At 46.5% G+C, this 27,382-nt stretch overlaps 1 protein-coding gene across 7 annotated transcripts in view; it reads left to right on the top strand.

Moving 5' to 3' along the window:
- The window catches only part of LEF1 (lymphoid enhancer binding factor 1), a 71,372-nt gene that overhangs the window by 27,073 nt on the left and 16,917 nt on the right, over positions 1-27,382 (top strand). For 5 of the 7 annotated variants that reach the window (XM_087736520.1, XM_087736517.1, XM_087736519.1 and 2 more), the window contains 6 exons: positions 14,592-14,724; positions 18,753-18,843; positions 21,110-21,193; positions 23,083-23,205; positions 23,933-24,095; positions 26,743-26,850. In XM_087736520.1, the coding sequence (XP_087592646.1) occupies positions 14,592-14,724; positions 18,753-18,843; positions 21,110-21,193; positions 23,083-23,205; positions 23,933-24,095; positions 26,743-26,850 (702 nt within the window). The remainder of the gene's footprint in view (positions 1-14,591; positions 14,725-18,752; positions 18,844-21,109; positions 21,194-23,082; positions 23,206-23,932; positions 24,096-26,742; positions 26,851-27,382) is intronic. The other 2 variants (XM_087736522.1, XM_087736521.1) reach the window with 1 other exon arrangement.

Raw genomic sequence — 27,382 nt, 5'->3', positions numbered from 1 at the left:
GCAAGTACCCTCTTCAATTAAGAGAAATTAAACAAGATCTAAAAACCCTCACCTGAATGTTTTACAAGATTCCCCTAGTTGACAGTGATGGGTTTGGCTTTAAAGCGGCTGGTATCTGGGGAGGGTGGCAGTGGGGACTGGGCAGTGTGCTGGGAACACAGGTAAGTATTTCCCTGCAAAAACACGAGGCCTCAAAGCTGCTTTTTTTATTACCTCCGGATTCTGCAAAGGGCTGGTTATCTCACGCTGCGAGCCAGTATGATCAAAGCCCCGGGAAAGGTCAGGCATTCCTCCAGGAGTGACACTCGGCTGCCGGCAGCACTCCTCCAGCCCACGGCTCCCACAGCCCAGGCTGCGGCACTGCACTGAAATCCTTTATCTCGTTAACGAGTGAACCTACAGATTAGCCAGCCTGGCCTTAGCTTGGTGTTGAGAGCATGTAACACCTGGCCTGGGTTTTCTGAAGAGGAAAGGTGTTTTTCAAAAAAAAAAAAAAAAAATTTGTGGGGGAGGCAGCATTTCCTTCCTCTGACTTAGTGTGAGAGAGCTCGATGCTGAGAAAAGCCGTGCTCTGTCTCTCTGCTAGACCGAAGGAGCTGCTTTCCTCATGTTCTCAGCTCCTAGTTTTGTGCAAGTGATACAAATGGTGAGTTCCAAAATATTGGGCATATGAGAAATTATCCGCAGTATCTTCCTGTGAGAGGATATTGTTTTCTCACTGTTTTGATAGACTGGCATTTAATTACTCATTTTGAGCTGGTTATCCCCTGCAAGCAGCTTGTGTGTGGATAGGGAGGTTTGGGGAGGGCGAGCGGAAGGAAGAGATGTTTGAGGTGAGCAAATCCCGTCTCTGCTTCCGCACATTAGATGCCATATTTTTGCATCTGTGCCGGTTCGGTGGCATGAGGGGCTGCACCCCTCGAGTTGGGGTGACGTGGGTTCACCCTGTGGCTCATGGTCCTGTGTCTGGCTGTGGCTGGGGGCTGACTATCCTGAGCCCGGTTGGTTGGCGTGGTGTTTCTGCCAGCTTTGTCTTCAGGCATGGGCGCTGAAACTATATGAAAGGCAGGGGGGGCTTCTGCCTGTGTTTCACGGTGTGATAGCATCTTGGCTGTGACCCAGCACCTGTGAGATGGTGGAAGCATGTTAATAGCCTGACATCTGGGGTAATTTTTATTTTTAAATGGGGTTAAGGTATCCTTATCCTAGGTATAGGATAGGAGTAAGAGGGACCTATACATGCTTTCTCTCCAGCAGCATGCAATATTACACAGCAAGGGCACTTACTGCCAGGAAAGGGGAAAATTAATTATTTTTTTTTTTTTTTTAGAACAGAGCACTTGATTCCTTGTTTAAAGGTCTGAAATAGATGCCCCTGAATCTATCTCCTAGCTTGTTTCTTGAATAAAGGGGCAGTAAAAATTTACCTCATCTGCAAATAAATGTGGCAAACTGTGCAACTGGCTGTGGACAAGCGGCCTCTCGAGCCAACTGAAAATCTGTCTGTGTGTAGCCTCTACCAGGCCTGCAGCCAGAGCGCTGGTCTCTGCTGCCCAACCTCCACATGATCCTCAGATCCCAGAGCATCAAGCTAAAAAGTGTGCTCCCTCTGCAGGGGAGAGGGGAGGGTCTGGTCCTGACCTCCAAAATACCGTGCTGGGAATGGGGAGAGAGCCTGCCAGTTCTGCTGGGAGCAGGAGAAAGAGAGACAGAGGGGGGGAAAAGAAAAACTTAGTTTTCTCCAGTATGCGGTTGCAGACCTCGGCCACGTTCCTGGCTGCTGGCGGCAGCTGGAGAGGTTGCTGGGTGGGAATGTCGCTGCCTGAGTTTGCCCAGCCCACCCCAGGTGCTGCAGCGGTTTTGGGGTTTACTGCTCCACGGCAGCGCACGTGCAACGGGCAGGTCTTGTGTAGATACCTCCTGTGTCCACCCCCAAAAAGAAAGGGGTTAGCGTTGCGTTTGAGCATCTCTGGCACTCTCGACCATTTGCCCTGTTGAGGCAGTGGAGGGGGGGAGAGGGGCTTGAATGCTTCCCGAAGCTCTCCTGGCATGAGCTAATTTTTTGCCTGATAAATTGTTTAGTGGTGTTTTGCAGAGTCTTAACGTGGCCGTATTTCTCCCAAGTGCAGCCTTTATTGCAATGGAAAGTACTGAGGAGGGATGCGGTTATGATAAGAAATTGTCCACCTCTTCCCCTGCCGCGCTTCAGGGGGGAGTTAATTGCACAGAGGAGCGCTAATTGCATGAAAAATCAAACTGTTGGTAATGACAGGGCAATGGTAAACTTCAGAAGTGCCTCTTTAATGAAATCGAACATAACTCTCATATAATGTTTGTTGAGTTTAGTAGGATTGAATTATAATTGTGGGGTGACCCGTTGCTACTAGCGGGGCTCTGTGCGCAGCCGTAGGCCCATCTGGAAGGGTGGTTTACTGGAGGCTTGGGCAATCTGGCAATTTAGGCTCTTTTTTACAATGTTTAGACTTCTACCCATGTTATAAAGTGCAGCCCAGGGTTTTTATGGGGATGTAGGTGCCTGCTGCACAAAACTTACGTTGTGGGCTGGGTGTGTTTTTTTCCTTTTAAGAGTGATTTTTAAATTTTAAAGGGCACCTCTTGAATTTTAAAAAAAAAAAATCAAGCCTAGCAGCAGGCAGAAATATCCTAGTCAGGATTTAAAAGACATCACGTGTGTTGTGCATACCAGCAACCTTTTTTTAAGCCCTGTGGCCAACTGGGGGAAGGAGCTTAGTAGTAACAGACCAAATTGAGTTGGGTGGGAAGGGGGAGCAGGTGAGCCCCGTGTTTCTCCCTGTCTTCCCCTATCTCATGGGCTGCCCAAGCGGAGGCCACCCCAGCCACTGGAGAGCCGTCAGGTTAGTGCCCAGGAGGGCCATGTGCCTGCATGGGCAAGGCCTGAAAACTGAGGGAAATGCCTGGTTTTGGGGAGCCTGAGGGTGCTGTGCAGTGCAGTAAAACGAGCCAAGCGGGGCCAGGGGGGCCCAGGCAGCTTCCTGGGGGTGAGCGCAGGGTGGTGGGGCAGAGGCAAGGATGGGTGGTGAACAGGGCTGGAGCAAAGCTGGAGGAGAGCCAATGCCACCAACACTGGGAAAGATGCATTTTGGGTCCCGGGGACTCCCTGGGTCACAAGGGTGTATTTCAGCAGGGATGGGCAGTTCTCAGAGGCTGATCTAGCCCCAAAGCCAACATAGGAGCATCCTTGCAGGGCTCCTTTATTGACTCCTCTCTGCAGCTGGAGGCAAGGCTTGCTGTGAGCTTCTTTGTGTCTGCTTTTCAGGGAGGGGAAAAAAAATTTTTCCTAAGCTGCCCTGGGAGACAGCAGGCACGAAGATGGGGTGCTCCATCTTTTCTGGGTACCCCTTTTCCCTTCCTTTTTCCGCTTCTCCTGCAAACAGGCTGGCAGCTTGCACAGGCCCATTATAATTACAGTACTCCCCTGACCTGAGTCATCTCCCACCAGCAGTCCGTGGCTGGGAGGCGTTGGTCCCTTCTTTGTGTCTTCTGAGATGCCAGTTGGCAAATGGGACTAAAAATACCAAGCGTTTAGATTATGCGTTGGTAGCTCAGTATCCAGCTGAGTGTTTTGTGGTAGGTTTATTGGTCCTGTTTACACCAAGAGTCCAAATGAAACAGTCAGCATTGATGGTTTGGGCCAAAAAAAGTGTTTGCAGCCCTGCTCCTTTGAGCCCGTGCCTTGTTCGAGTCATTCTTTGCTCGTCCTTAGCTGAGTGCGCTGTGATTTTTATATTTTTAGCTACATGTAAATGTAAGTTTAGGGCATGTTTGTGTGTCTCATTGGCGTGAGAAACCCTCGTGGGACTGATCTATAAAATTAAGTTAGTAGCTTTTCAACACTTTTGTTTGTACTGAAATCATCTTGCACAATGTGGTAGAGAAATAATTCCTGTTGTGACCTTCTACTGATGGTTCAAATAACCTGTCTAAGAGACATCCTGTTTCTGGAGGGCCCTGTTGCTTTAATTCCTGTTAAAATTGGTTTTGCCTTCTGTAGAACAGTGCTGCAGAAATTAAGTACTTGCAAATGCGTTTTACCTCCAGATAAATGTTGCAGTTTGCATTTTCAATCCTAGTGAAGCTTTAGCAGACTGCTACTTTTGGCCTAATCATTTGTACGTTTTTAGGGATTTTTTTTTTTTTTTAGTTTAAAAATGAATATTTTATTTTAAGCCTTGGACCATCTTGCCCACATCCAATGATGGATGTCTAATGAGATGACTTTTTACCTCTGCTAAATGGTTATATTGTTTGCACTGATGTATGCTAAGACTTGATGCATTAAATCTTTGGTCATTAGCAGATGCCATTAGCAGAAAAGTCCAAATTACTTAGAGCTGGGACTTAAGACTTTTCATTAAAACCTGAATTTGCATGTTATTGGATAAATCTGTTAATACGGTTTAGCTGGACTCAGGGAAGTTTCATGAAAACTTTTTCCAGTGCGTACAAGGGGTCAGCGGTGCCTGGGAGCCTCAGATTTGGAGAAACTGGCCCCTCTGGTGCTTCCTTCGTACCCCATCATACACCGAACGACCCCTGCGTCGATCCGGCCCGGCCCTGCCTGCCCCTGCTGTCCTTAATGCCACGCACGCAGCCCCGGCTGTCGGCACTGGGCTTCAAGCTGGGCGTGGGTCTGCTCCAGTTCTGCCAGGAAATTCCCCTGAAGCGGCTAAAATCCCAGCAGTGGGGGCTCCTCCCGGCAAAGCGTGGGCAGCCCTTCCCGCCACTTTGGGGCCAGAGGGGCTTGGCCTTGGTGGTGATTTCCCCACGGGAGCGTTTCGTCAGCCATGGCGTGGTGGGGAGTGGAGCTTGCCAGGAGCAAGGACCAGCCGAGGAGTCATAAATGTAGTCAAATTCATCACTCCTCCTTCTTCACATCCATTTCTATCTTTTTTTTTTTTTTTCCTCCCCCTGTTTTTTAGAAGGCGGATGAGGCAGGAGCACTTCAAAAAACGTCAGTCACTTTGGGTAGCGTGGCCAGCACAGCTTCATCTCTGTTTTGCTAGAAGTAAGTGGTTGCTGGCTCGTCAGCCTCTCAGCTGCAAATTCAGGCATGGTGAACAGAGGCTTTGGATATGTAAATGTGTGTCAGGTACTTGCACAGGCATCTGAGCCCTTGTCCTTACCTTCTATGAGACAGAGCTCAGCTGTCTTCCCGATGCATGTCATGCTCTTGGTTTTCTTAATCAAGAACACTTCTATTTGGTGCATCTTAAAAACTGCTGCTCAAAGAGAAGTTGACCTATTTGGCAGTCTTCTGGGCCTCTGATGGTCTTTGTTATGGCATGTGGTGTTGAATAGGCTGTAACATAGACTTAATGTAAATACATTTAGTGGAGGTCTTATTTCAAGCACTTTTGATCCATTGCCTGTGCGATGCTGAAAGGCATCTTCCTGTCACCAGGGTGCAGGACGGGGTTTTTTCTTGGTTTCCCCCAGGAGCCTTGGTCCGTATCCTGTGGGACGTGAGGAGACTGATGAGGAAAAGTCGTCCCATCCTGTGACGCACGTTGTCTGCCAGAACAGGAACGCCAGGCTTCAGAGGCTGCCGTCGGACTGCCTGCTTCCACACAGCACTTGTATGTTTATGTAGCAGATGGCATTTCACTTGCCTGAGCGGTTTCCATGCTTGATTTAAGTGGGTGCTTGAGGGTGCAGCGGAGTCCCCAGTTTGAATATTGGACCAAAGCGCATCCCTTTGGACATTAGCTCGTGGGTCTGAGTATCCCGGAGAAGATGCCGAAGCTGTTGTGAGCAAGGATGCTGATAACCAAGCAAGCAAAACAAGCTCATGTCGATGTCTGTCTTTACTCAGCAGACAGCTCTGGTGACAGAAACCAGAGCAGTGTTGTCCCCAGGGAAGAGCTGAAGACGGCACAAGAGGTGACACCAGGATGGCCTCCAGCATCTTTCCACCCACCCACCCCCCTCCTGCCCAAAACCCCCAGGGCTCCCTGGCACATAACGCCTGCTGATCCCCCCTTCGGCAAGCGGCTGGGCTGTGGCAACCGGTTCCTCTGATGTCCCGCGGGCTTCCTCTGCTGGTTTTGGGCAGCGGTCCTTATCATTAAGGCAATTAATAAGCCAGGCCCCATGACTCAGAGGCTTGAGCTTGGGCTTGTTAAAACATTGCGGTGCCTGTGTTTCCCTTGGCCAACAGAAAACACAAAGGGCTCTGGGCAGGTCATGAAACGATGGGGGAAAATGCCTTTTCAGCTGACGAGCCCGGCTTGTGTGTGGCAAGGATGCACGAGGCAGGAGCAGGGATGCTGCATAGGGTAAAGGCTGGGGAGCTGTGGCCCGTGGGACACATTGCCACTTGGAGAGTTAAAATTTCCAGCGCTGGCAGTCCCATTTACCAAGTTTTGGGACTTTGTGACCCCTGGGGTCGAGTGTGATTTGATGCTGCATTTTGCCACTTGTTGGGTGCGGGCTTCTTGGTGCACGTATTTACATCAGGAAAAAGATGAACCGTTGAGGATGGGCAACGTTAAAAGGACCATCACGTGGGAACCGGAGCTCAAAACAAGCATTGGCTGGCAAATTGCAGAACATTTACTGGCAATTAATGGCTATTGGGGAGGGCCCGGTGCTGAGTTTGGAGAACGAAATAAAATGCTGCAACATATTTTAACAGGGAAACCCTTGCCTGCGAGCATGTGGCTTTGCTGGCAATTTAATGCCCTATCAGTCATTAGTACATATTTCTAAAACTAATGGGCTGTACAACACCAAATATAATCTGTGTATATGTGAACTTACAGTATGTAAATAGAAATGGGCTTGTCCTCCCGCGATCGGAGCCTTGCAAGACCTGCCTGGCTCCCCGCGTGGTTCGCCAGCACTCCGGGTCTCCCGGCAGCCTTCCTGAGCAGGCGAGAACAAACAAATTAAGAAGTCACGGGAGAGAAGAAAACAGAGATAGCAGGGGATTTCTAATCAAGCGATTTTAATACTGGGTGTGCTTTAATCACTTACTTAATGGCAGTGCTTAATGAACACTTGAAATAAAGCATGTTTCTGTCAGAGATTCAACACCCGTGTTTTTAAAGCTGTCTTGAGGGAACTCGAATGTTTATTACAACTTTTCAGCAAAAACCCGTCACAGTTGTGCTATATTAATTTCCAGGATTGAAGGCGGAGAAGAAAAGTTGGAAAAAGACAAGAATGTAGACAAGCCATTAGCGCGGTGGTTTCTCACTAACGTTGCAATTAACCTGAATCCGGTTACTGATTGTAATCCGTCTAGATAGATGCTTATCCCAGGCTTTATCAAATCGCATTTACTCTTTTCTTTGCAATGCTCCCCTGGCTGTTGTACTGAAGTTTTTATTGCACGCCGACCTTTCGGGCTTCAGGCAGAGCGGTTTGCTCTGACTCCTCTCGCCTCTCGCTCGTACGCTGCCTGCATTTCCAGCCGTGACACCCCCTTTGCTTCCGGTGCTGATCTTTGTGCCCGCGGAGCATGGCACAGCACCGTCGGCCATGGAGCTGCCTTTCCCATGCATTGCAGCCGCAGCTGGTTGCTGCTGGGCTTCCCAAAAAAGAAGGCAGTCTGGGCAGCTGGGAAAGGGGCACAAACTTTTTCTGCTCCTGAATAACCACAGAAAGCTCTATCAAGGATCCGGGTACCTCCTTCGCCCGCTGATGCGCTGGCAGCTTCTCTCCATCTCCCGGGGGCCTCCTGGGCCGCTGTGGCTTTGCGGACGCCTGATGCCACATGTCCTGGGGAGGGGGGGAAGCCTTCAATGACTGACTTAAAGTAACTTTCTTGTTTTCCCCTTTCCTGGCTCCCAGCACTAAATACAACTTAATGACCCGGTGAAGCGCTGAAGTACAGGACATGAGGAAAAGGGGGACCAGGAGGATTTTTTTTTCTGACCTCAGCTAGCCATCAGTTTATACCTTGAAACGCGCGATTTTGATTCTAGTTTTGTTCTGACTAAGTGTTAGCAGTTGTAAAGCTGTAAAGCTTTACACTGAAGTGGATGCAGTGTTTTCCCTTTGCCTCCCTACCAGGGCAAGTCCCTGGGGTGTCACCCCCGCTGTTTGTAAGCATGAAAGGTCAGCGAGATAAATGGCCTCCCATTGCCAAGTTGTGAAGCAGGGTAAAAAGACTACGCCTTTTTCATTTGGCTTTCATAAATCACAGTATTCCTAAGCCCCTGTTTCCTGTGAGCAGGGTGTTACTGTGGGCACGCTTTCCCCTCCCTGCTCCTTTTGAGCTTCAGGTGAGGCTAAAAGTAGGGTTACAAATCCACCCCCACCCCCCCCCATCTGCTATGTAATTTTCCCAGTTTCACTGTCTAATGATGGGAGGTTTTGAAAATTAAGCATAAAATGATCTCTGCTGTCAAGAGCCTAGAAGGAGGTTGGCTTTGGACATAAAACTGTTTGCTCTAAATAAATGGTTTGGGGACGGGGGGAGTAACCTGAGCTCTCTACATATTGGGCTTGCTGCATCTCTGCAAAGTTGTCTGTGGAAAGGGATTGTATGATAGCTCCCAGGGAGGTGGCAAATGGTAATTGCAATTATTGCTGGTGTTGATTAGCTTGTTTCATCTATTGGTAGCTAGTTCTGGCCAAAACACCTTACTGTTACCTCCTCTTCTTCCACCTCTGGTTCCCCTGTGCTGAAGTTTGTCCGTGATGACAGGTCCCTGGTGAACCAGAACATGGCCCTGGTTTTGACATTGCTCCAAAAGTACGTTCTTCTTGGTCTTGCATTTTTATTGCAACAGCTGGTCGGCAAAGGCATAAATGCAGAGTTACTTTAGCCATTAAAATGCTATTGCTATTTTGAGAGGACAACTGAAACTGCTATCTTCTGGGTTTGCTAAAACCTTCTGCCTAAGGATGATTTCAAGGCTCTAGAAACTAGAAGTTAAATAGGCTAAAAAATGGACAGATTTTTCATGTCTCTTCAGGTCAAGGTATCCTCAAATCCTCCAACAGGTCATTGGTCCTTTTATTTTGCTGTACTGCTGTAGCAATAGTGGAAGGGTTTGGGGTTGGGTTGTTTGTTTTTTTTTGGAGGAGCTGTCTGTTTTTGTGTTCCCCCCCGAATTTAACATTTGCTGTCAAAAACTTGAAGCAAAAGTGACCCTCTCTTTCAGGAACGAAAGGGAATGCAGGCATTTCTCCTTAAGTTTTTATTTTATTTTTTTTTTTAATTGGCTTATTTTAGTCTGAATTGTGAAGACCATCTGCTAGTGCCTGTACCCAATGCACAACTTGTTGACAGGAGAGGAAAAGTAGACAGGCTGGGGCCTTTTTTTGCTTTTTAGAAGCAGCTTCATGTTTAAAGAAAAGAGATAAAACGAAAAAACAACGCAGCACCTCTTTGGGTGTTGACCCAGGGACGCTTGGGTCTTGTGTGCACGGGCTCGCTTGCTCGCAGTTCCCTGCCCGCGTGCGACCCCCTTTGTAGATGTGCATCCTTTGAAGGGTCGTTAATTTAATATCTTTCTCTGTGCAGCAGCTGGAACAAATGGTCCCCCCAGCTCCAGCAGGAGCTCTCAGCCGCCCGCCTCACCCGGCGCTGACCTACAGGCATTTTTGCCGTGGCTGTCTCAGGCTTTTTATAGTTTTTGCGCACTTGTTGCACATCGGATACCTTACAGGTGTGGGCCTTTGCTGAAGCATTAGCTAGCTGTTTGGGGAGGGCTTGGGTTTTGGTTTTTTTATCTGGCAGTCTTGCTTTTCAAAAGTCAGGAAAAACTTCCTGGATTCAGCCTGAATCCAAGACGCAGAATTTCACCATCGACTCACCAGAGATTAATTTGAACTGTCTGAAAGTGTAGTCCTTGGATAAGCGGCCAGTGCTCGTTTAAAATGATGAGTGACACTGCTGCGTTTGTGTGCTGGTAGAGGAGCTGGTGCTCCGCCGGTGCTGGGTGCTGCGTGTGGCACGGGAGCCGATTCCCACGGGGAGGCAGCAGCTGTGCCAGTGCCGCGGCGGGGGCGTTTCTTCCCCCATCCTTGCCCTGCCCAAAATGCCCGAGTACGGTTCAAGCCTGGTGCTTGCAGACTGTGATTACTGTTTGCAAGAGAAACATGCGTTCTTGTACTGGACTTGGGTGGTTGTTCCTGTGTTACTTTTCATGCAGCAATAGTTTTAAACCGGTCTCCGGTGCACGGTGAAGCTCCTTGCCAGAGTAATGCCTACTGCTGGGTCAGGGTCCTCGTCCCTGCAAGCTTGCATTGGGGATTTTGGGTTTTTTTCAGGTCAGTCATAAAACTGAATAACAGCTTCATCCATGCACCAACTGGTCAAATAATGCAGCTCCTGCTGTTTCCAATAGATGTATTTTCTCCCAGCCCTGCCTGTTTGCCCTGTTGGTGTCCCTTGAGGGGACCGTCCCCTGCCTGCACTGCTTCACCTCAGCCTGAGCACGTGCTCAGGAGAAACAGAAGATACCAGCTGTGAAGGCCAAGCTGATGAGCAAATGTCCAAGGAGCAGAAGTGACCCGGGAAGGGCTGGGGAGAGTTCCTTTGGGTGCAGGGCCAGTTCTCAAAGGATGCTGCCACAGGCTCTGCTGCAAGACTGTGCTGCGGGACCGGAACCCTGATGGGCCAGTGGCCTCCAAGAAGGAGGCCACCAAGGTTTAGTTGCTCAGGATTGAGTGTCCCTTTGAGCTGGGTCCCATGGGGCACAGCTGGGTGTCCCCAGGCCAACAGATGAAGGGTGATCCCTTCGACGTTAATCTTTAACGTTCATAACGGGTTATGACACCCACATGACAAGGTGCCTTAAAGCCTTACACCTTTGTAAGCCACAGGTCCTCATTTTTAGCTGTTTCTTTTTTCCAAATTGCAGATCTCGAGCCAGGCTGTACGTTCAATTCCCTTTACTTTCTAGGGTGTGTGAAGAAGCTTAGGCCCAGAGTTTAATGAAGATGACAAAACTGATGTGGTGCGGAGGTAACCACGTATGCTGTGTCAGAGCTGTGTTAGGGACTGTTTCAATGAACGTCCAACTTCTTCAGGTTGTCTTGGAAATGAGAGAATTGCATTCTCATCTGCTTTATTGTGTTTCTAGAAGCTGCTTAGTACCAACTTGCCCCAAAATATTACATTTTGGTGGGTGGATGAAGTATAATTTCTGTACTGAAATACTGAAGAACCTCACATAGGGCAATGGGTAATTATGTAATTGTCTCATCAAAGGTGTGTGGACTGATTGCGTTCTCCAGGAGAAGATTTTTAAGGTTGTATTGAGGAGAAAAGTTCCTCCATGAACTGTGTCTGTATTAGATGTAAATGGTTAGCAGGGGCTGAGCGAAGTGTGAGGGACCGAGTTCCCCCTGCATGGAGATCACACTGACCCAGATCGGCGGTCCCTGGTTCAGGTCTCTGTCAATCGCTGAAGTGTTTCTGCAGCTGTATGCACCGTCTTCGGAGGATTTAGGGAGATGAATGTAGTAGGGATGGCATGTTTGTGGCAGGAGGAGGAAGCCTATGGGCAAAGACACAGCTGCGGTAGGAGGAATCTAATCAGCACTGTCTTGTACGTCTAGTGTGAGGTAGCATTTTGGCCATGTTGGTCAGCTCTGAAAAGCCTTTGGGGCGGTAACGCCCACTGCAAGCAGTAGGTGGTGGAAGGGGCTTCAACATTGTCCCCAGTCCAGATGTCCCCAAGAGTGAAGGGTGCAGGCTAGCATCCGTGGGACGGGCCCGGGGGTCGGAGGGTTGAGAGGGCAGCAAGAGGGGCATCCAGGTCTGCATATGAGATCTTGGTCTCCTGCCCTGAACGCTCTCTGGGAGGAGGGCACAGATAACCCATCTGGATTGACTTGTAGGGCAGGTGCCATAGCAGAACCGATTTAGTCCATAGGGCTTTTGGAAAACATGTCGTCAGGCCTTTCTCATCCTGGTTTCGTTTCACAGGTTTTGCCCTGTTTTCTCCCCCTGTCAATCACTGTGGTTGTCTTGGTGGGACCACAGGGAACAGGGAGGCTCAGCCTATGCCCACCGAGCCCCCGTCTGGTGCCTGGCAAGATTTAGGTGGCCAGAGCTCCCTAGGTCCTCCCAAAGCAGTGTGGGGCAGGCAGGCTGGAGAGCTTTATTATTATTATTATTATTATTATTATTATTATTATTATTATTATTATTAATTATTATTACTTTTTTTTTTCCAGTTTCTGGCTCTGCAAGACCCTCAAATGCTCTTAACGGTGATACAGCCCGTTTATATGTTAATTTTAAGCCCACTGACAAGCGTTTTCCTTTTCTCCTGACTTCTCACGGTTCCTTTGCCCGTTGAAAGCCGCTGCTGTGGGCTTAGGGGATAAGGTGCCGAGAATTAGAAAATAAAATAAAATCTGCAGGATGCTGGAGAGCGAGGGACTACGGGGATTGGCTTGCTCAAAGTACAAATGGGTGATTTCTGAAAGCAAGTAACCCTGATACCAGGGGCGTGCATGACAATTACATCCAGTATAATACAAAATGTTAATTACTAAATTTTGAGAAATTAATGCTGATTAGTAGCTGCATGTGTGTGACCTAAATACATCTATTGCTTGATCTTTATTCATAATATACAGTTTATTGTTGATAAAGTAATTGCTGAATGGTGGGCTGGCCCACAAGTCTCATAGATAAAGACTGAGGCCTGATCTGTAAAGCGTCTGAAATTTGTTGGCATCTGTTTTTTGCTAAAATTTATACAGACAGGGAAGATGAATAGCAGTCTGAGCTATCCCCTTTACGACTCAACTCATATATATTATTGAGAATTCATATTGCTTTTATTATTTGGTCACAAAAATGGGCCTAATGCTTGTTGGCTTTAAAACACCTACTGGCGCTGCTTTCTCTCTCCATCTTGCAAAATATAAGACAAGGCCGAAGCTTAAATTAAAATCCTCAGGTTCTTATCTCTTTCCCACAGGAAAGCAAATCTGTGTTGAAAACCGTAAAATTAAGAGGAGAGCAAGGATAGCATAATTTAGCAAAAATTCATGGCACCAAATTCTGAGCTATATGACTGGAGGGATAGGTCAGACATTAAGAAGATACTGCCTGCTAATGCAAGTTCCTTAAGGTGGTGCTCTGGAAACAAGGCAAGCAGAAAATGCTGCACTAGTTCCCACTTGCTCCCTTTCCCCTCTCCTATCAGCCTTAACAATAAATTGAGTTGTCCATTTAATAGCCCTTCTGCTTCTAGAAGTCCAGAGAAATCCTGGGTTTGTACTTGGAGTATTGTCCTAACATCTGTTTGTGCCAGGATTTCAATAGTAAGCTCAAAGAAAATTAATTTCACTGGGCTTTTAAATTATTTTTTTCATTTCTTAATTCCTAGTATTTGACAGGCTGTCATTGCTGAGTTTTATCAGCGTTTCTTTCTGAAGGACTATTGCTTTCCCCCCCACACCCCCCCTTTTTTTTAAATTTTAATAAAAACCTGTTTGGGCATAATTATTTTTGCTAAGGGGCAGGGTACAGAGTGGTGGGGTACAAATGAATAGCGCCTGTTACACGCTGGCATCATCGCTACGTCTCATCCCGCCATGGGCAGAGCAACTTGTGTTTCAAGCAGCGTTAGCGCGGCAGGATTTTGTCAGGACGGGCGAGTCCTGTTGTCTTGCAGCCTTGATCCAAGAGCGTGATTTTGGGCAGCGTCCCTCCGTCACGCCAAGTGCCCCCTCCCCTGCACCTCTGTGGGAAGGGCTGATGGGAAGCATGCGTCTTGGCCCGCATGGGCATCGCTTTACGGCACCCATTTTGGGACCTTCTTGGGCATTTGTAGCATTCCTGATTTCTCCTTGGCGCGGTGTGGCGAGAGGCCTCCCAGCTGCCCCCGGGCGGTCAGCGGGTCTCCTCCCTAACTGACCCCTCTGAGAGGCCACTGCCAAACGCTTATATATGAAATTAGGCTTTTAAGGGTGGGTTTTCAGTTATTTGCTATCCAGACCGGGGGGTTTCAAGTGGAGTTTGTAAAATTGCCAGGGAAAAAGCCTGCCGTACCCTCTGGCAAGGCCGGGGGCTTGTCCCTGCTGCGACATGCCGCAGTCGTGCAGGAGAGCAGCGGAGAGGAGGAGTGAAGTCAATGATGCTTGTGTTGCTCTTAAGGCTGGAGATGTGGCAAACCTGCACTTTAAACCTTTTTCTTTTTTTGTTTTTTTAAATGCTGATCCTGTAACCAAATGGTTTTTCCAGTGCTGCTGCTGGCTCTGCCAACCTTCGGTTGCAGCCCTTGGTGTGTGGTGCCTGCCTGCCCGGCACGGTGCTCCTCCAGCCTGGCAGCTCTCCAGCCGCCGCTTCCCCAGCCCCATCTCCGTGTCTCCCAAATGCTTTTCCTCCTGCTCCCGGCCCCACCCATTTCCCTGCATTTCCTCAACCCCTGCATCCCTCCTCAGGTGCTGGTGGTTTGAAGATGCCAGTTCTGGCAGCAAACCTGGTTGCTATCCACCAGCCTCAATGTTGTCCCCCCTCCCTTCAGTAATACAAATATGTAAAAGTTGCATTTTGGAAGTGCCTTTTTTTTTAATGCAGAAGCCCCACCTCTCTGACACTATTTAATTCAATTTTTTTTCTTCTCTTGCAGTCAAACAAGGTGCCAGTGGTACAGCCTTCTCATGCGGTTCACCCCCTCACCCCTCTTATCACCTACAGCGATGAGCACTTTTCCCCGGGGTCGCACCCGTCTCACATCCCCTCTGACGTCAGCTCCAAACAAGGTGAGCCCATCCCATTCTGGCAGGGATACAGAGCAGTCCCAGTGTCCCCCGTGCTGCTGAATCAGCTTTATTCTTAATATTTTAGAAGGAGGGTTCCAGGTGTGCATGCCCGCTTTCAGAGACAGTCATTGTGCCGTGATGCTGATATTTAACTTGGCCGTTTAAATCTTCGTGCTCTTTCTAATGTGATAATTTGGCCTTGCTTTACTCCTCACAATCTTTTAAAATCTCAATAAGCAGCAGTTAGTCCTCACCACCCCCTTTTGTGCCCGAGGCTTGCAGCGTGCAGATGCAGAAACGGCAATCATCCCTCACCTTCCCAAAAATGGGGGAAGAGTACTTCAGTAGTGGTGTTATTGTAACATTTTCTTTCCCCCTTTTACTTGAAATTGTATTTTATGTCCTTGTATTCTAGCTGTCCGAATTCTTCCATATGTCAGTTGTCATAACTGAAGCGTAGCCCATAAAATACATTTTTGAGCCTGTGCCGGTTAAGGCTTTGCAAACATGACATTTTTTTAACCTTCTGATGCCCACTGCCTTCTGCAGAAAGCATTGTTTTAGATGCCAGAGTCATGGGTGTCAGTTTTCTCTGTGCCCCTGGGACTCTTTAAAACAAACAAAAAAGCCCTCTAGATCCTCATCTGGGAGCGTCTGACCAGCCCCGCTCGGGGTCAGTCTGTGGGTTCCCCGGGAAGCGCCGACAACCTCCGAGGTGCTGAGCCCCGCCTGCACCGAGGGCTCCCACCCAGCGCCCCGGTGAACCCTCCCCAGGAAACCCCTGGGTGTGTTTGCTTGTGTTGGGATGCAGGAGCTGGGGGGGATGCGATGGTTGTTGGGGGGGTGCAAGGGGAGGACTGGCCCCGGATGGTGCAGGTCTGAGCCAGGGTTTGGGTAAGCAGCTGGAGGAGGAGAAGCCTGCGCAGGAGAACTGGTGGCGAGGAGGGAAGGAGAGGGAGCAGAGGGTTTGTGAAGGCGTTTGCTGCAGTCGGGACATCAGTGCATGGGCATGAAGTCTGTCAGTGCTGGAGCTGGAGGGTGCCTCTCCCTGCCTCTTTCTGCACACACATATCCTACCACGTGGCGTGACACCTAGCTGACAAGTTCATGAAGCTCTGCTTTACCTGGGCACATGTCCACATGCACAGTTGTCCCGTTTATCTGGAGAGTTGTCTAGCCACCATCATTCAGGGAGAGAGACTTTTTTTAGTTCTGACTTTCCCTGAATGCCTAGTTTTTGTTTTGGCCTTGCTCCGCAGGTAATAACATGGGCTGCATCCAGGAAATACCATGGCCTTGTGGCTCTGCATGGTTTTGCTGTTTGTTGGTTAGTTGTGTGGGGTTTTTTTGGTTTTGTTTTTTTTTTTTAGGGAGCGGGAATACAAAAAGCACTCTGCCTGGAAAGCCTACCCTGTAAATACACTTATAATATCTTTTTCAGAGTTGGAAGAAGCAAATGGAGACCTCCTGTCCTCATTTGTCTTCCTCCTTTGGATCAGTGCCCAGGAGAAGGATATTAATGCTTGCTCCTTGAAATCCCACGGGTGCTGCACATGTTAGAGTACAGGATTCCCACCTCTTGTCCAAGCTGGCTGTGGTGGCTGGGGCACACCGCACTGCTGCAGTTCGTGAGCTCAAGGTTTTCACTTACTGTGCAATGGATTTCCCCTCCTGCACCCCAGTTCTTTGCCTTTACCTCTGGTTTAGTTTTGTACTCTTCTCCTGCAGACCCAAACTGAACATCTGGTTAGTTGTTTCTGCTGCCCGTCCTCCCTCCTGCCTTGTCTCACCCTCTCCCCTGTCCAGCCCCAGTGCAACTCACCGCTCACGTCCCCGGCCCTGAGCACAAGCCCAGAGAAGGGCTCTGTGGGGGGGCGGCCAGGGATGTCTCTGTCGCAGAGCTCGTGCCCCTCTGGTGTTCGTGAATGGGCTCTCGATCCCTTTGCACAGTGTCTGGTGGAGACGGGGATGGATAATGCGAGCTGGAGACTTCTGGTTTTGGCTGTGATGGTCTCCTTGATGTGTGTGGTCTTTCCATGCTCCCCATTTTGGTGCCGCTGGCATGTGGGAGCAGCCCCAGTGAAATGGCCCATGCAGTTGCTGTGAAGAGAGGATTTTTTTTCCCTCAGGTCCTCTGCCAAACGCTTCTGACCATTGTTTCTGTCCTCGCCTCCCACCGTGGGTCTGGAGCGAGGCACTGCCCCAGTGCCCCAGCCCAGACGCCAGGCTGCCCTCCTCCCACTGAAATCCGCTGGCGGGGAGGTGACAGGGGGCCCACAGCAGCTTGCCTGCAGTGCTGCCTTTCACACCCCAGGCACATTGGGATGGACACACAGCCACTGCCTTGCTAGAGGCGGTCACTTCTTTTTTCCCTTTTATTTTATTTTCTTTTTTTCTTAACCCTCCTGTGAGCAAAAGCTTGCTTTGGAGAGCACTCGCCGTGCAGTAGTTGCGTGTGTTCCTTCTGGGTATTAGGTAGCTGACAGCCCCCCATAAGGGGCCACAAGTTTTGGACTAATGATAACCACTGTGCATTAGTGCAGAAAGAGCAGCGTTGTCCCCGTGGGTCAGAAATGCGGATTTTGGGGAAGGAACGGCCCAGCTCCTTGTGCAGAACTTGGTCTGGCAGGGGCAAGGTCATGTCGTCACTCCCAGGAGCATCAGCCGTCACTGGAGATGAGAAAGATGAGAGGCTGGGCTTGTTTTTCACCTTTTTTTTTTTTTAAAAACCTGCTCTGAAAGAGCATTCCCTCTCACATAAAAATCCTGGGATATAAAGTGTTCCATCTCCTGTCAGCCACCAGCTGTTTTACACCTTTGAAAAGACAACTGGCCAAAAATATGATCCTTGGGTTGTGGTCCCAAGTATGAGAATTTAGCTGTTTTGAGACGGTAACACCACCAGTATTGTTTTCCATCCTTTTCTGTGCACAATCCTGAAAGATGTTCTTCAAATCTTCTAATTAAATTCAGAAGATTTAAATACAAACTAGGGGAGGAAAATAAATCGGTAACATCAATCTATAAACCAAGTCTCAAGGTAGCACACACTTGGTCTCGGACCTTTGGAGTGTCACCACATAAATATTTAATGCCCTTTTAAAGCAGCTGATTTAACATGTGAAGTAGAGTTAACAATTCCTTCTGCTTCAGCTCCCTCTTCCCCAAACACATTTAAATAAACCGATGTCTTTGTGGCCTCTGCAACTGTAATTCCATGTCTCCTGGGGGCACGAGGTTTAGGTGAAGAATGGAGACCACAGACCCTTTTGGGACAAGGATTAGCTTTAATCTTGAGGTGATTCTTGCAGTTGTAGGACTCTCTGTTCTGGGGAATGTGAGCTGATGGATCATTTCTGATGGGACTCTTATTTTTCCATGAAATACTACCAATGCAAAACAGATTGACCTTGGAGCCCACAGGAGTCAACTTGATGAAGAGCTTAGTTGGAGCTGGAGTGACAATTGGAAGCCGAATGAATCATATCAAGTGTGACCATTACAGGCCTGAAAATGATTCTTAATTAACCACTGATCCTCTGTGGTAGCAAGTTTCCAGAATCTGTGAATCCATAAGGGAACCTGCAAAAACGTACAAGTAGCAATTTACCTAATCTAATAGCTCTGCTGCGCTGCCTCTTTGACAGTGCTTTAATTTCCTCTTGTTTCATGCTGTGTTGTGAGAGGTCCTCAGGATCCGATCGGGTTTGGTGAAACCATTGAGAGGACGGTATTGCCTAACACGCTTCACAGGAGATCTAAACTTGCGCAGGCCCTTACCCGTACATTTATTCCCTCCTTCTACTTTTTTCCAGTATTTCCCTTTGAATTGCAGTATCGTGTGCAAGTTATTTATTATTTTAAAGGTGGCGTGGGTAGCCATTTGCTTTTAACACTAACCAAGAATATGGTTATTTCTTATCTAGAGCACTAATTCCATCGTAGCATTGGCCGTGTTAGCTGTAAACTGTAGTTCATGTGTAGTATTTTGAGGGGAAAGTCATTCATTCTTCTGTGCTCTTTAACAGGCATGTCCAGGCATCCTCCAGCTCCTGATCTCCCTACCTTCTATCCCTTGTCTCCAGGGGGGGTTGGACAGATAACACCACCTCTTGGCTGGTAAGATCTTTTAGCTTCTTTTCAGACAAAGGTGCATGTTCACGCCATTTGCTGTTGTTGAATCAATAGCAGCATTTACAAAATAAGAATGTTGCTGCAGTAAGAAATTACTACGTTATTTTAGTTAAAAAGATCAAAAAATGTTGATCTTTGAAATGAATTGAATCTGGTTTTTGAACACGTACAAAAATTGAAGTGTGTAGATTTCACTTTGAAGTCTATATATTTCTTATGGCTCAGATTTGTGGCTCTTGGCATTTGGAAAGATAGCAGAAAACAGTTCTCAAGGAATTAAATGTAAATTTTTAATAAACAGAATTGCAATTACTGAGGGGAGGGGAGGTAAGAAGGAACTTTGAAGTGTGTGTGTGGGGGGGAAATCTTGAAACTGCACCAAAATGGCGAACAAACTTTTGTAGTCTGCTGCTTCTTACAGTTTCTGTATGGGGAGAAGCCTCTCTCATTGGGAGATTTTGCTGCTCTTGCTAATGCTAGCCCTCTCAGGATCTTTCTCTGCCATTCAGGGTGTCATTTTCCTTTTGGAGGAAACATGGTATTTTCAGAGTAATTGATTTGGCAGGATGCTTTGTGTCTGCTTGGGGTAGATAGGTACTTGCCCTCAGATCTGTCAGAGCAAGGAATAAGGAAACTTAGCAACAATTTCGGTGCTTCAGAACCTGTATCTTGACTAATCTGTACCCGTGCAATGAGCGATGCAGATTTGATTTTTTTTTTTTTAAGTGTGTTTATGGGAGGGAAACATGATCCAGATGACAAGAGGCATAGAGAGTAGAGAGCAGAAGATGGTGAAATGCTGTATTGCTGGCAAATCTTTCAGGAAGTGTCACATGCCTTTTTGGAACGAATTATTATCAGATACCAAACTAAAATATGGAAGTATCTGACTCTATTTTTTCCTTCCCGCCCTCCTTCCGGTTCGTTGCTGCTCAGCTGACTCCCCACCTCCACCACCACCAGGCAGTTCCTGGCATTCGTTTTCCAGATGTGGTCAATCATTTCTTTGGAATGGTTTCTCGATGCAGAGGCTGGGGGAAGGGAAGAGGGAAAAGAGAAAGAAGAGGAGAGACAAGATCCGATCTTACAAGGGTTGGGGATGTGTTCAGCAGCACTCACTGACAGCAGGACGTGCCCAGCCATCCCTTATGCTATACGGCTTCCAGCTGCCTTCTGTGCGGTAGCGCTGCTGAGACTTCCTCCACCTTTTTTTTCCCCCCTTCCCTTTGAGCACTGCTCATTTCCAGTAACGCACTCCAAGTGTGAAACCTGTATCCTGAACCTTACAAAGGCCAATATCCCTTTTTCCCCCCCTGAAGGCTGAGCTTATAGTCTATAAGTAACCGTTTGAATAAGATTGATGTGTGTGGTGGTCTTTCTGGGCTGGTTCAGGTATTTGGGCTGAGCTGGTATGTGTTTGCATTACCATAGCATGCTACTTCAGCGTGTTAATTGTAGTCACAACCTGAACCATTGCTAACTGAAAGTAACCAATATGTAATGATGATGATAAAAACTAGAGAGTCCAAATGACAGGGTGGTGACAAAATGTTCCCTGTATGTGGGAGTATAAAGGAGGTAAGAATTTCATACAAGCTTCTTTTACTGGATTGCAAAGTTTGAACTTTAAGTAGTTAAGATGGACTTATGTTGCTGTGGGCTTTTAGGTGGTTGTGAGGGGTTTTTTTATCAAATAAATCTCTATTTTCTTAGAAAAGCTGGCCACTTCTACCTCACTATAGAAGATGCAAATGAAGAGAGTCCTAAGTTTTCAAAGACTTAACAAAACTATTCAAAAAGTTTTCTAGCTTGATAATTCACAGTCTAGTGTTCTTGCACTGGTCTACAGTAGAACTGTTTGGAATAAAATGCCTCTTTCATAAGAGCTAGTTAACCAAATCTGATTCCAGTGCTTTTAAAACTAGGCGAGAGAGGGATAGAGGTAGAGAGTGTGCATGCATGCGTGCATGTGTGTGTGTATGTGCATGCACGTGTGCTTTGGGGGAGGAAGGCTGGTTGTTTTGCTTTCTTCCCCAGTGGAAACACAGGCTGGGAATCTTTCAATAGCAAGGGAGAAACTCCAAAGTGTTTAAGTATTCGTTAGCTTTGAATACAGGAGAACTCTTGAAAGTGTTACCTATTACTATTTTTTGTGACTAGTGCTGAGTTCCCATCAAGTGCTTGTAACTCTAGAGTAACTACTGAATACCGTATCATATGATTGATGGGTTCCTTTCTTCTGTGACCTCAGGCAAGGTCAGCCTGTATATCCCATCTCGAGTGGATTCAGGCAGCCCTATCCATCCTCACTCTCAGTCGACCCTTCCATGTCCAGGTAGGTGTAGGAGGTGAATGACTGACTGGGGAGTAACTGCTGGCGTTAGAGGGCAAGTTGCTCTTCTGCTTGCATCTTGGTCTGCCTTTGCTTGCTTTTCAGTCAGCTAAAACTTTATGTGTACATTTTTATTTAACTTATTTGTGTATATACAGTTTGCCTGGATCCCACACTGGTCTCATTCAGCATTTTCTTGGCAGTCTCTGAAGTATTGCAATTAGGAGCACTGGTGAATTGTCCGCAATTAATTGAGCTGTTCCATCTGAAATGAGTCACTAGTTCATTTCTAGATGCAACACATAGTGTGCATCCTTGGGTTTTGCTCATGCAAGTATGCAACCAGGTGGATTGTCACGCTAGTCTGCGTTCTCTAGTTCTAATTTCAAAGTTGTTGTTAATTAGTCTTGAATCATTTAGGTATCACTCCGTGTGGAAACTTGCTCGCAAGTAGGTATTTCATAGCCCAAAGCCACTAATGGCAAGGGATGCCAGCACAGTGTGTTTGTACTGGTGTGTGAATCAGGCACTGTGTCTTTATGTCTAAGTGCAAGCAAGCAATGCTAACTGAGACTTGGCCATGACACACTCCAGACCTCCTCTCCTCTGCTTTTGCCCTCTAAAGGCAGCTTCTGCATCCTGTGCTTGGTGTACACAAGGTTGCAATATACCATTCTTGGGTGTTTTGGGGGTTTTTTTTGTGTCACCTGAAGAAGACACATCCTCTTGCACAGGGACTTAAGACAGGCCACTTGATAAGTGGTGGGTCCTCTTGCCTCTATTTGTGTGGGCTCCTTTGGATTATCACTGTCCCTTCACTTCCTTACAGGGGAATAAGCACGTGCCTGTCAGGGTGATTGAGAAGAAAACCCATTCTTTCTCCATAATAAAATGACCTGATTTAGTTACAGGGCTTTGTGTTTGCTCTGTTTTGATGGCATGAAGGAAAAGGGCAAGGTGACTAGGAAATGGAGGAACGAGAGGCTGGATGTGATTCCTTAACCAGCACTCATTCAGCAAACCTTTGGAGCATGAGCTTGCTTTTGATGTTAATGGTACTTTCCACCAGTTCAAAATAAAGCATGCAGGTTTTCTGCTGCACCTGAGCTTGCAATGCTCAGCACCTTCAAGATCCGTCTCAGCTGTCCTTGAGGATGACCTGGGTTAGTAGGGTGGGATGACTGAGTTAGCGGTACTTTGGTTTTTCTTTTCATTTTCCTTCTTGTACAAATGAAAGGAAGGTTTATTTAGGACAAAAGTCTCTCTCTCTCCCCCTGTCCTGCCCCCTCCCCCTTCTTCCAGGACGCAGGATTTTTTTAGTTTATTTTTATTTTAAGCATTTGAGGGAAGGATGGTGAGTTTAGGTGAAGTGATGTTAAAATCTTTTTGCTTAAGTAACTTGAAAAGTAAGAGATTCCTTAGAGAGCCTTCAGGGACTTCTTGAAAAGACTCTTCTTCTTTTATTTTATTTGTTTCTGCATGGCAGTTCCCTCCTTTGGCATTGGCTGGTGGTGGATATTTTAGGAATGTTTATATCTTGGTGTAGAAATACAGTTTTTGGTTAAGAAATGTGTATTTTTATTGCTAGTCAGTGCAACAGTATAACTGTTAAATGTTTCTTGTGTGCATTGCTAAAACTGTTTGCCTGAAAGGTGATAAAATAACTTCTTTACAACCAAAACGTTGGCTGATTTGTTTGTTTGTTTGTTTTTCTTGAATAAGTGGGCTATAATGCACAAATCTTAGCCAAATATTTTTCATGCTTTCTTAAAGAATTGTCTTCCATTGCAAGCTCTGTAGCGTTTGCATTCTTGGGGCATCCCACTGCTGTCAGACATGTTTGATGACTGTCTTCAGTAGTGTTACAGACCTTTCCCTGTTTTCTCTTTTAGGTTTTCACATCACATGATTCCTGGTCCTCCAGGCCCTCACACAACTGGAATCCCTCACCCAGCTATTGTAACACCTCAAGTAAAACAAGAACATCCGCACAACGACAGTGAGCTAATGCATGTGTGAGTGCCTTTCTGCACTAGCCCTTAATCTGTAAATGTTTGAGAACTAACTCTATCTGAAGAAGAGTCAAGGAGGTTAAAAAAAAAAAAAAGTGCCTTTCATGTCCTCTTTGAATTTTAACTCTTCTCCTATGACTAAAACGGGAGATGTGGGCTACTGTTTGGGAAGAGCAATGAGACATGAAGCCATTTCTCATTCCAGTCCAACACTTTTTAGCTATCAGCAACAGTCATCTTGATTCAGACATAATCATGGACCTGTCTACCTGTGGATGTTGCTTGAGTGTGAACTCATGGCCTTCTGCTGGAAAAGGTCTTAACTGCAAAACCTACTAGTAAAAAGCAGCCCTTTTGCTTAGTACTGGAAGGCAAAAGGCCTAAGAAGTGGATGAGGAGCTATCCGCCTGCCTGTAGCACTGGTCTTCTAGGGTACTATGGATAGCCATTCGAAAAGAGAATGGAGACAAGTGATGGATTTGGAGTGGATTCACAGATCAAATGTTATTTGCTAGAGAATGTCAACCTGACATCCTCCCTGGGTATTAAATTAAGTCAGTTCTCTGAAAAGATATGAAAGTGGATGGGACATGACCACTGAAATTCTCATTCTTACAACTTAAATGGTACTGTAACCACAGGCTGGTAATTCTCCATTGGGGTTTTTTTAGGCTGAAGGTAAATGGATGCTTTTTTTCCCCTCCTTTCCCTTTCCCCCACCACGTTTTAGGAAGCCTCAGCACGAACAGAGAAAAGAACAAGAGCCAAAAAGACCTCATATTAAGAAACCTCTGAATGCTTTCATGTTGTACATGAAAGAAATGAGAGCGAACGTTGTAGCAGAGTGTACTCTGAAAGAAAGCGCAGCTATCAACCAGATTCTTGGCAGAAGGGTACGTACAGGAGGGTGTGTGTGTACTCACGTGTGCTGCTAATTTGTGTGTGTTTCCCCTTAGTTGGGTGTGATGGCTCACTTTCTGCTTGAGGTGCTAACTAATGTGCGACTATCAAATTAGCTGTAGAAGATAAAACATGCAACTAAAAATAAAAGCAGTATCTTGATTTTCTCTTTTCAGCATTAACAACATCATCAAATTGATGTCTGTTCCACTCATGTCGTGGTGTCAGCACCTCAGGCATGAAATATCCTCATTCACACATGGCAGGAGCGTTCAAATCACCTTCTGGGTCCTCCCTTAGGCTGGCGCCCATCAGAGCAGGAGGGGGTCATTCAAAGATGAACACTGGATGCCAGTGGAGATGGAACTCAAAAGTGAATATAACGTAGTCCCATGGTAAAGCCATGTGGGTTGGGAGGGACCTGTGGAGGTCATTTAGCCCAACACCTGCTCAGAGCATGTCCAGTTACATCAGGTTGCTCAGGGATTTTGTTTTGAATGTCAAGTTTTGAATGTCTCTAAAGTCAGCAGCCGAGTACTGATGATCCCAGTATATATCCCAGAGCCTTGCTGAGAGCCATTTGCTTCTGTGGGATTGTAGACATGTTTTGTTGTTTCCATGCTCCGAAAAAAAGTATGCAGGCCAACCCACAATTACAAACTTCATGTTCACTGTCAGTGGTGTTCTTCCAAGGGAAAGTAGCAGAGGTAAATATCCATTTTGCCCTTGACTGTCCTGGAAATGAGAAAAGGGGACGATTTTTGCATCAATCTGAGTTTGAGTAGCGATTATTCAAATCCCCTTGCTCAGGGAACCCTCCTCTTGACCACTGACTAAGGCAGGATTGAGAGGCACTGCAACTCTCTGAAAACCCTGTGCTTTTTAAGTGGGAAGTCAGTACATGACCTTAACTGCTACTTCTCTGTTACAAACTGAAGATGACTTCCCCCCACCCCCCTGCCCCGACCAGAGCAGAAATCTGTCGGCACTTGTCCTGGTTCCTGCAGCCTGCTGCCTTCTCTCTGATGTTCTTGTTACCCCCTCTTAAAGGACACCTTGGTGCTTGCCTTTCCCATTCTTTCATGCAAGTCGCTAGGATCATGTTTTCATTCTCACTTGCTCAGTAACTGATCTTAGTTGCTTAGTATGTCAGCCTTGTTTTCTTGGCCTGAATGAGGGCAGAGGCTTATTTACCTCCATTTTGGTAATGAATCAAGCCTCAGTGCTCCATTGCGTGCTTTTTCCACAGCTGGGACTCCTCCTTTTAAGTTACTGTTCTCCATGAAAGTACCTCAAATTCCACTTTTACTGTGGTACAAACAACACATGAGTTATCCGACATAATTGCTTGGAGATTAATTGTTATCAAATGTTTTGTGTTCAGTCATCCTGGTCACTATTTACTATACCCTGTGCCACTCCGGAACAGGAACCACTTCTGTTCTGAAGAGCTGATGCTTTGCATGCTGCTGGGCTCGCTGATGCCACGGCATAATGTTCGCTGCCTTCCAGTTTTGGAATGCACATGTGGAGTTGGAGAGTTGCAAACAGGCTGAACTGCGGTGCTCTCAGTAACACATCGAACTTGCCAAGTCAAGACAGACAAGCGCTTTAGTTCACATCTTCTGACGTGTAACAAAACGACATATTAAATCATACAAATGTGATCTGATCTGAAACCCTAGTTCTGTAAATTATTCTTGCATGAGTGTCTTAATGACTTCGTGTATGTCTTCTTTTTTTTTTTAATATCTTCTTCTCCCCCCGCCTCCCCCTTGCATGTTGTCAAAGTCAAACAAGAAGACACATCTAATGCTGCAGGAGGGGAACCTGACTCTGAATAAAAGGCCTTTACTCTTTTTGGTTCAAGTCTATGATAGGTGTTTCAACAAGAACAGAATGATGAGATACTGATGTAGCTGGTGCCTTTTCAAATGTGCAGGTTGTGAGGGTTTTTTTGTCTGTTTTTTTTAAAAGTACATAGAAGCAGGAAGTTTATCCCTACTTGGCTGCAGAGGTCAACTCATGTAATTTGGAAGACTACAGTTCTGTGGTTTCTGTATCTTGCAGTTGCCATTTTCTTTTCTTCTATTACAAGAAGAAGAAATCAGAAAGCAGGTACCTTGAAGCTCAATACTTTGAGGTTGATCTTGGACGAGAAGCCTGCTGGTGCCCAGAAAGCCCTCCGCATTGGCATTGAAAACCTGCGTGTATCTGCTGCTTACAAACAAGAAGGCAAACCCTTCTGTGGTGGGGAGCTCGCTGCCCTTTAAGAGCAGCACAAAACCTTTCTGTTTTGTCGGGAACTAAAGGGTACTTTCTGGTTGTTTGGGTTTTTTGGTTTTTGGTTGTTTTTTTTTTTTTTAAAGTAGTGTTGGGAGACTATGGTTCTGTGAGCAGATTATTTGGCGGGCCCTGTTTCCATAAATGATTTTTGTCTTGCTCAAGGCACTTGGCAGTTGCAGAGCTGACAAATGCCTGAAAGTTGGTTAATAAACACGGGTGCTTGTAATTGCTAATGAATTTCAGTTTTGCAGTGGGGAAGGACTGAATCAAAGTCACAAAAACACTTGCTCGTGTCATCCTTTGCCTAGGTATGAGTTATTTCCTAGTCTAATGCTATGTTTATTTTGTTTGCAGTGGCATGCTCTCTCCCGTGAAGAGCAAGCGAAATATTATGAACTAGCTCGTAAAGAAAGGCAGCTACACATGCAGCTTTATCCAGGCTGGTCTGCAAGAGACAACTATGTAAGTCACTTACTTGAAGGCTCTTTTCAAATTAACTTCTGTTACCTGATTTTTTTTTCTTTCTTCTTTTTCTCTTTAACTTGTGGAAAGTTCTGGATGGAGGGATGGTGACCAAACATATAACATAAGTCTTATATTTGTTTGCACTTCAAGCATACAGAAAACTTGAGATTTTGTTGTTGTTGAGATGCTTCTTATGAAGGTCACAGTTTTTGAGGGGAAAAATTAGCATGGAAAGGTGTTTTTTTTTTTCTTCTTAAGTCACTTGTCAGTACTGTCTGAAAGTTTATGTTCTACTGTACAGCTGTGAATTTTCCATAATTTTCTGTTTGATCACTTGCTGTCCAGAAATCTTCTTTAGACCTGAGCAAAAAAGGGGTGTCTCTCTTTCAAGAGCACTAAAGAACTTTAGCTGAAAGTAATTTAGAATGGTCCATCTCTGAAATAAAGCCTGCAAAATTTGTATAAATAAACTTCATGATAGATTCTGCTCTTATACAGTTTGGTGAAGCTAAGTAGTTTTACAATTACT

Source organism: Nipponia nippon, unplaced genomic scaffold, assembly GCF_047370975.1.
Source record: "Nipponia nippon isolate SJK-2023a ecotype South Korea unplaced genomic scaffold, ASM4737097v1 scaffold_6, whole genome shotgun sequence".
In the NCBI taxonomy this organism is placed as follows: Eukaryota; Metazoa; Chordata; class Aves; order Pelecaniformes; family Threskiornithidae; genus Nipponia; species Nipponia nippon.
Note: the sequence above shows the minus strand (reverse complement) of the source record. Positions and strands in the feature narration are given on the sequence as shown.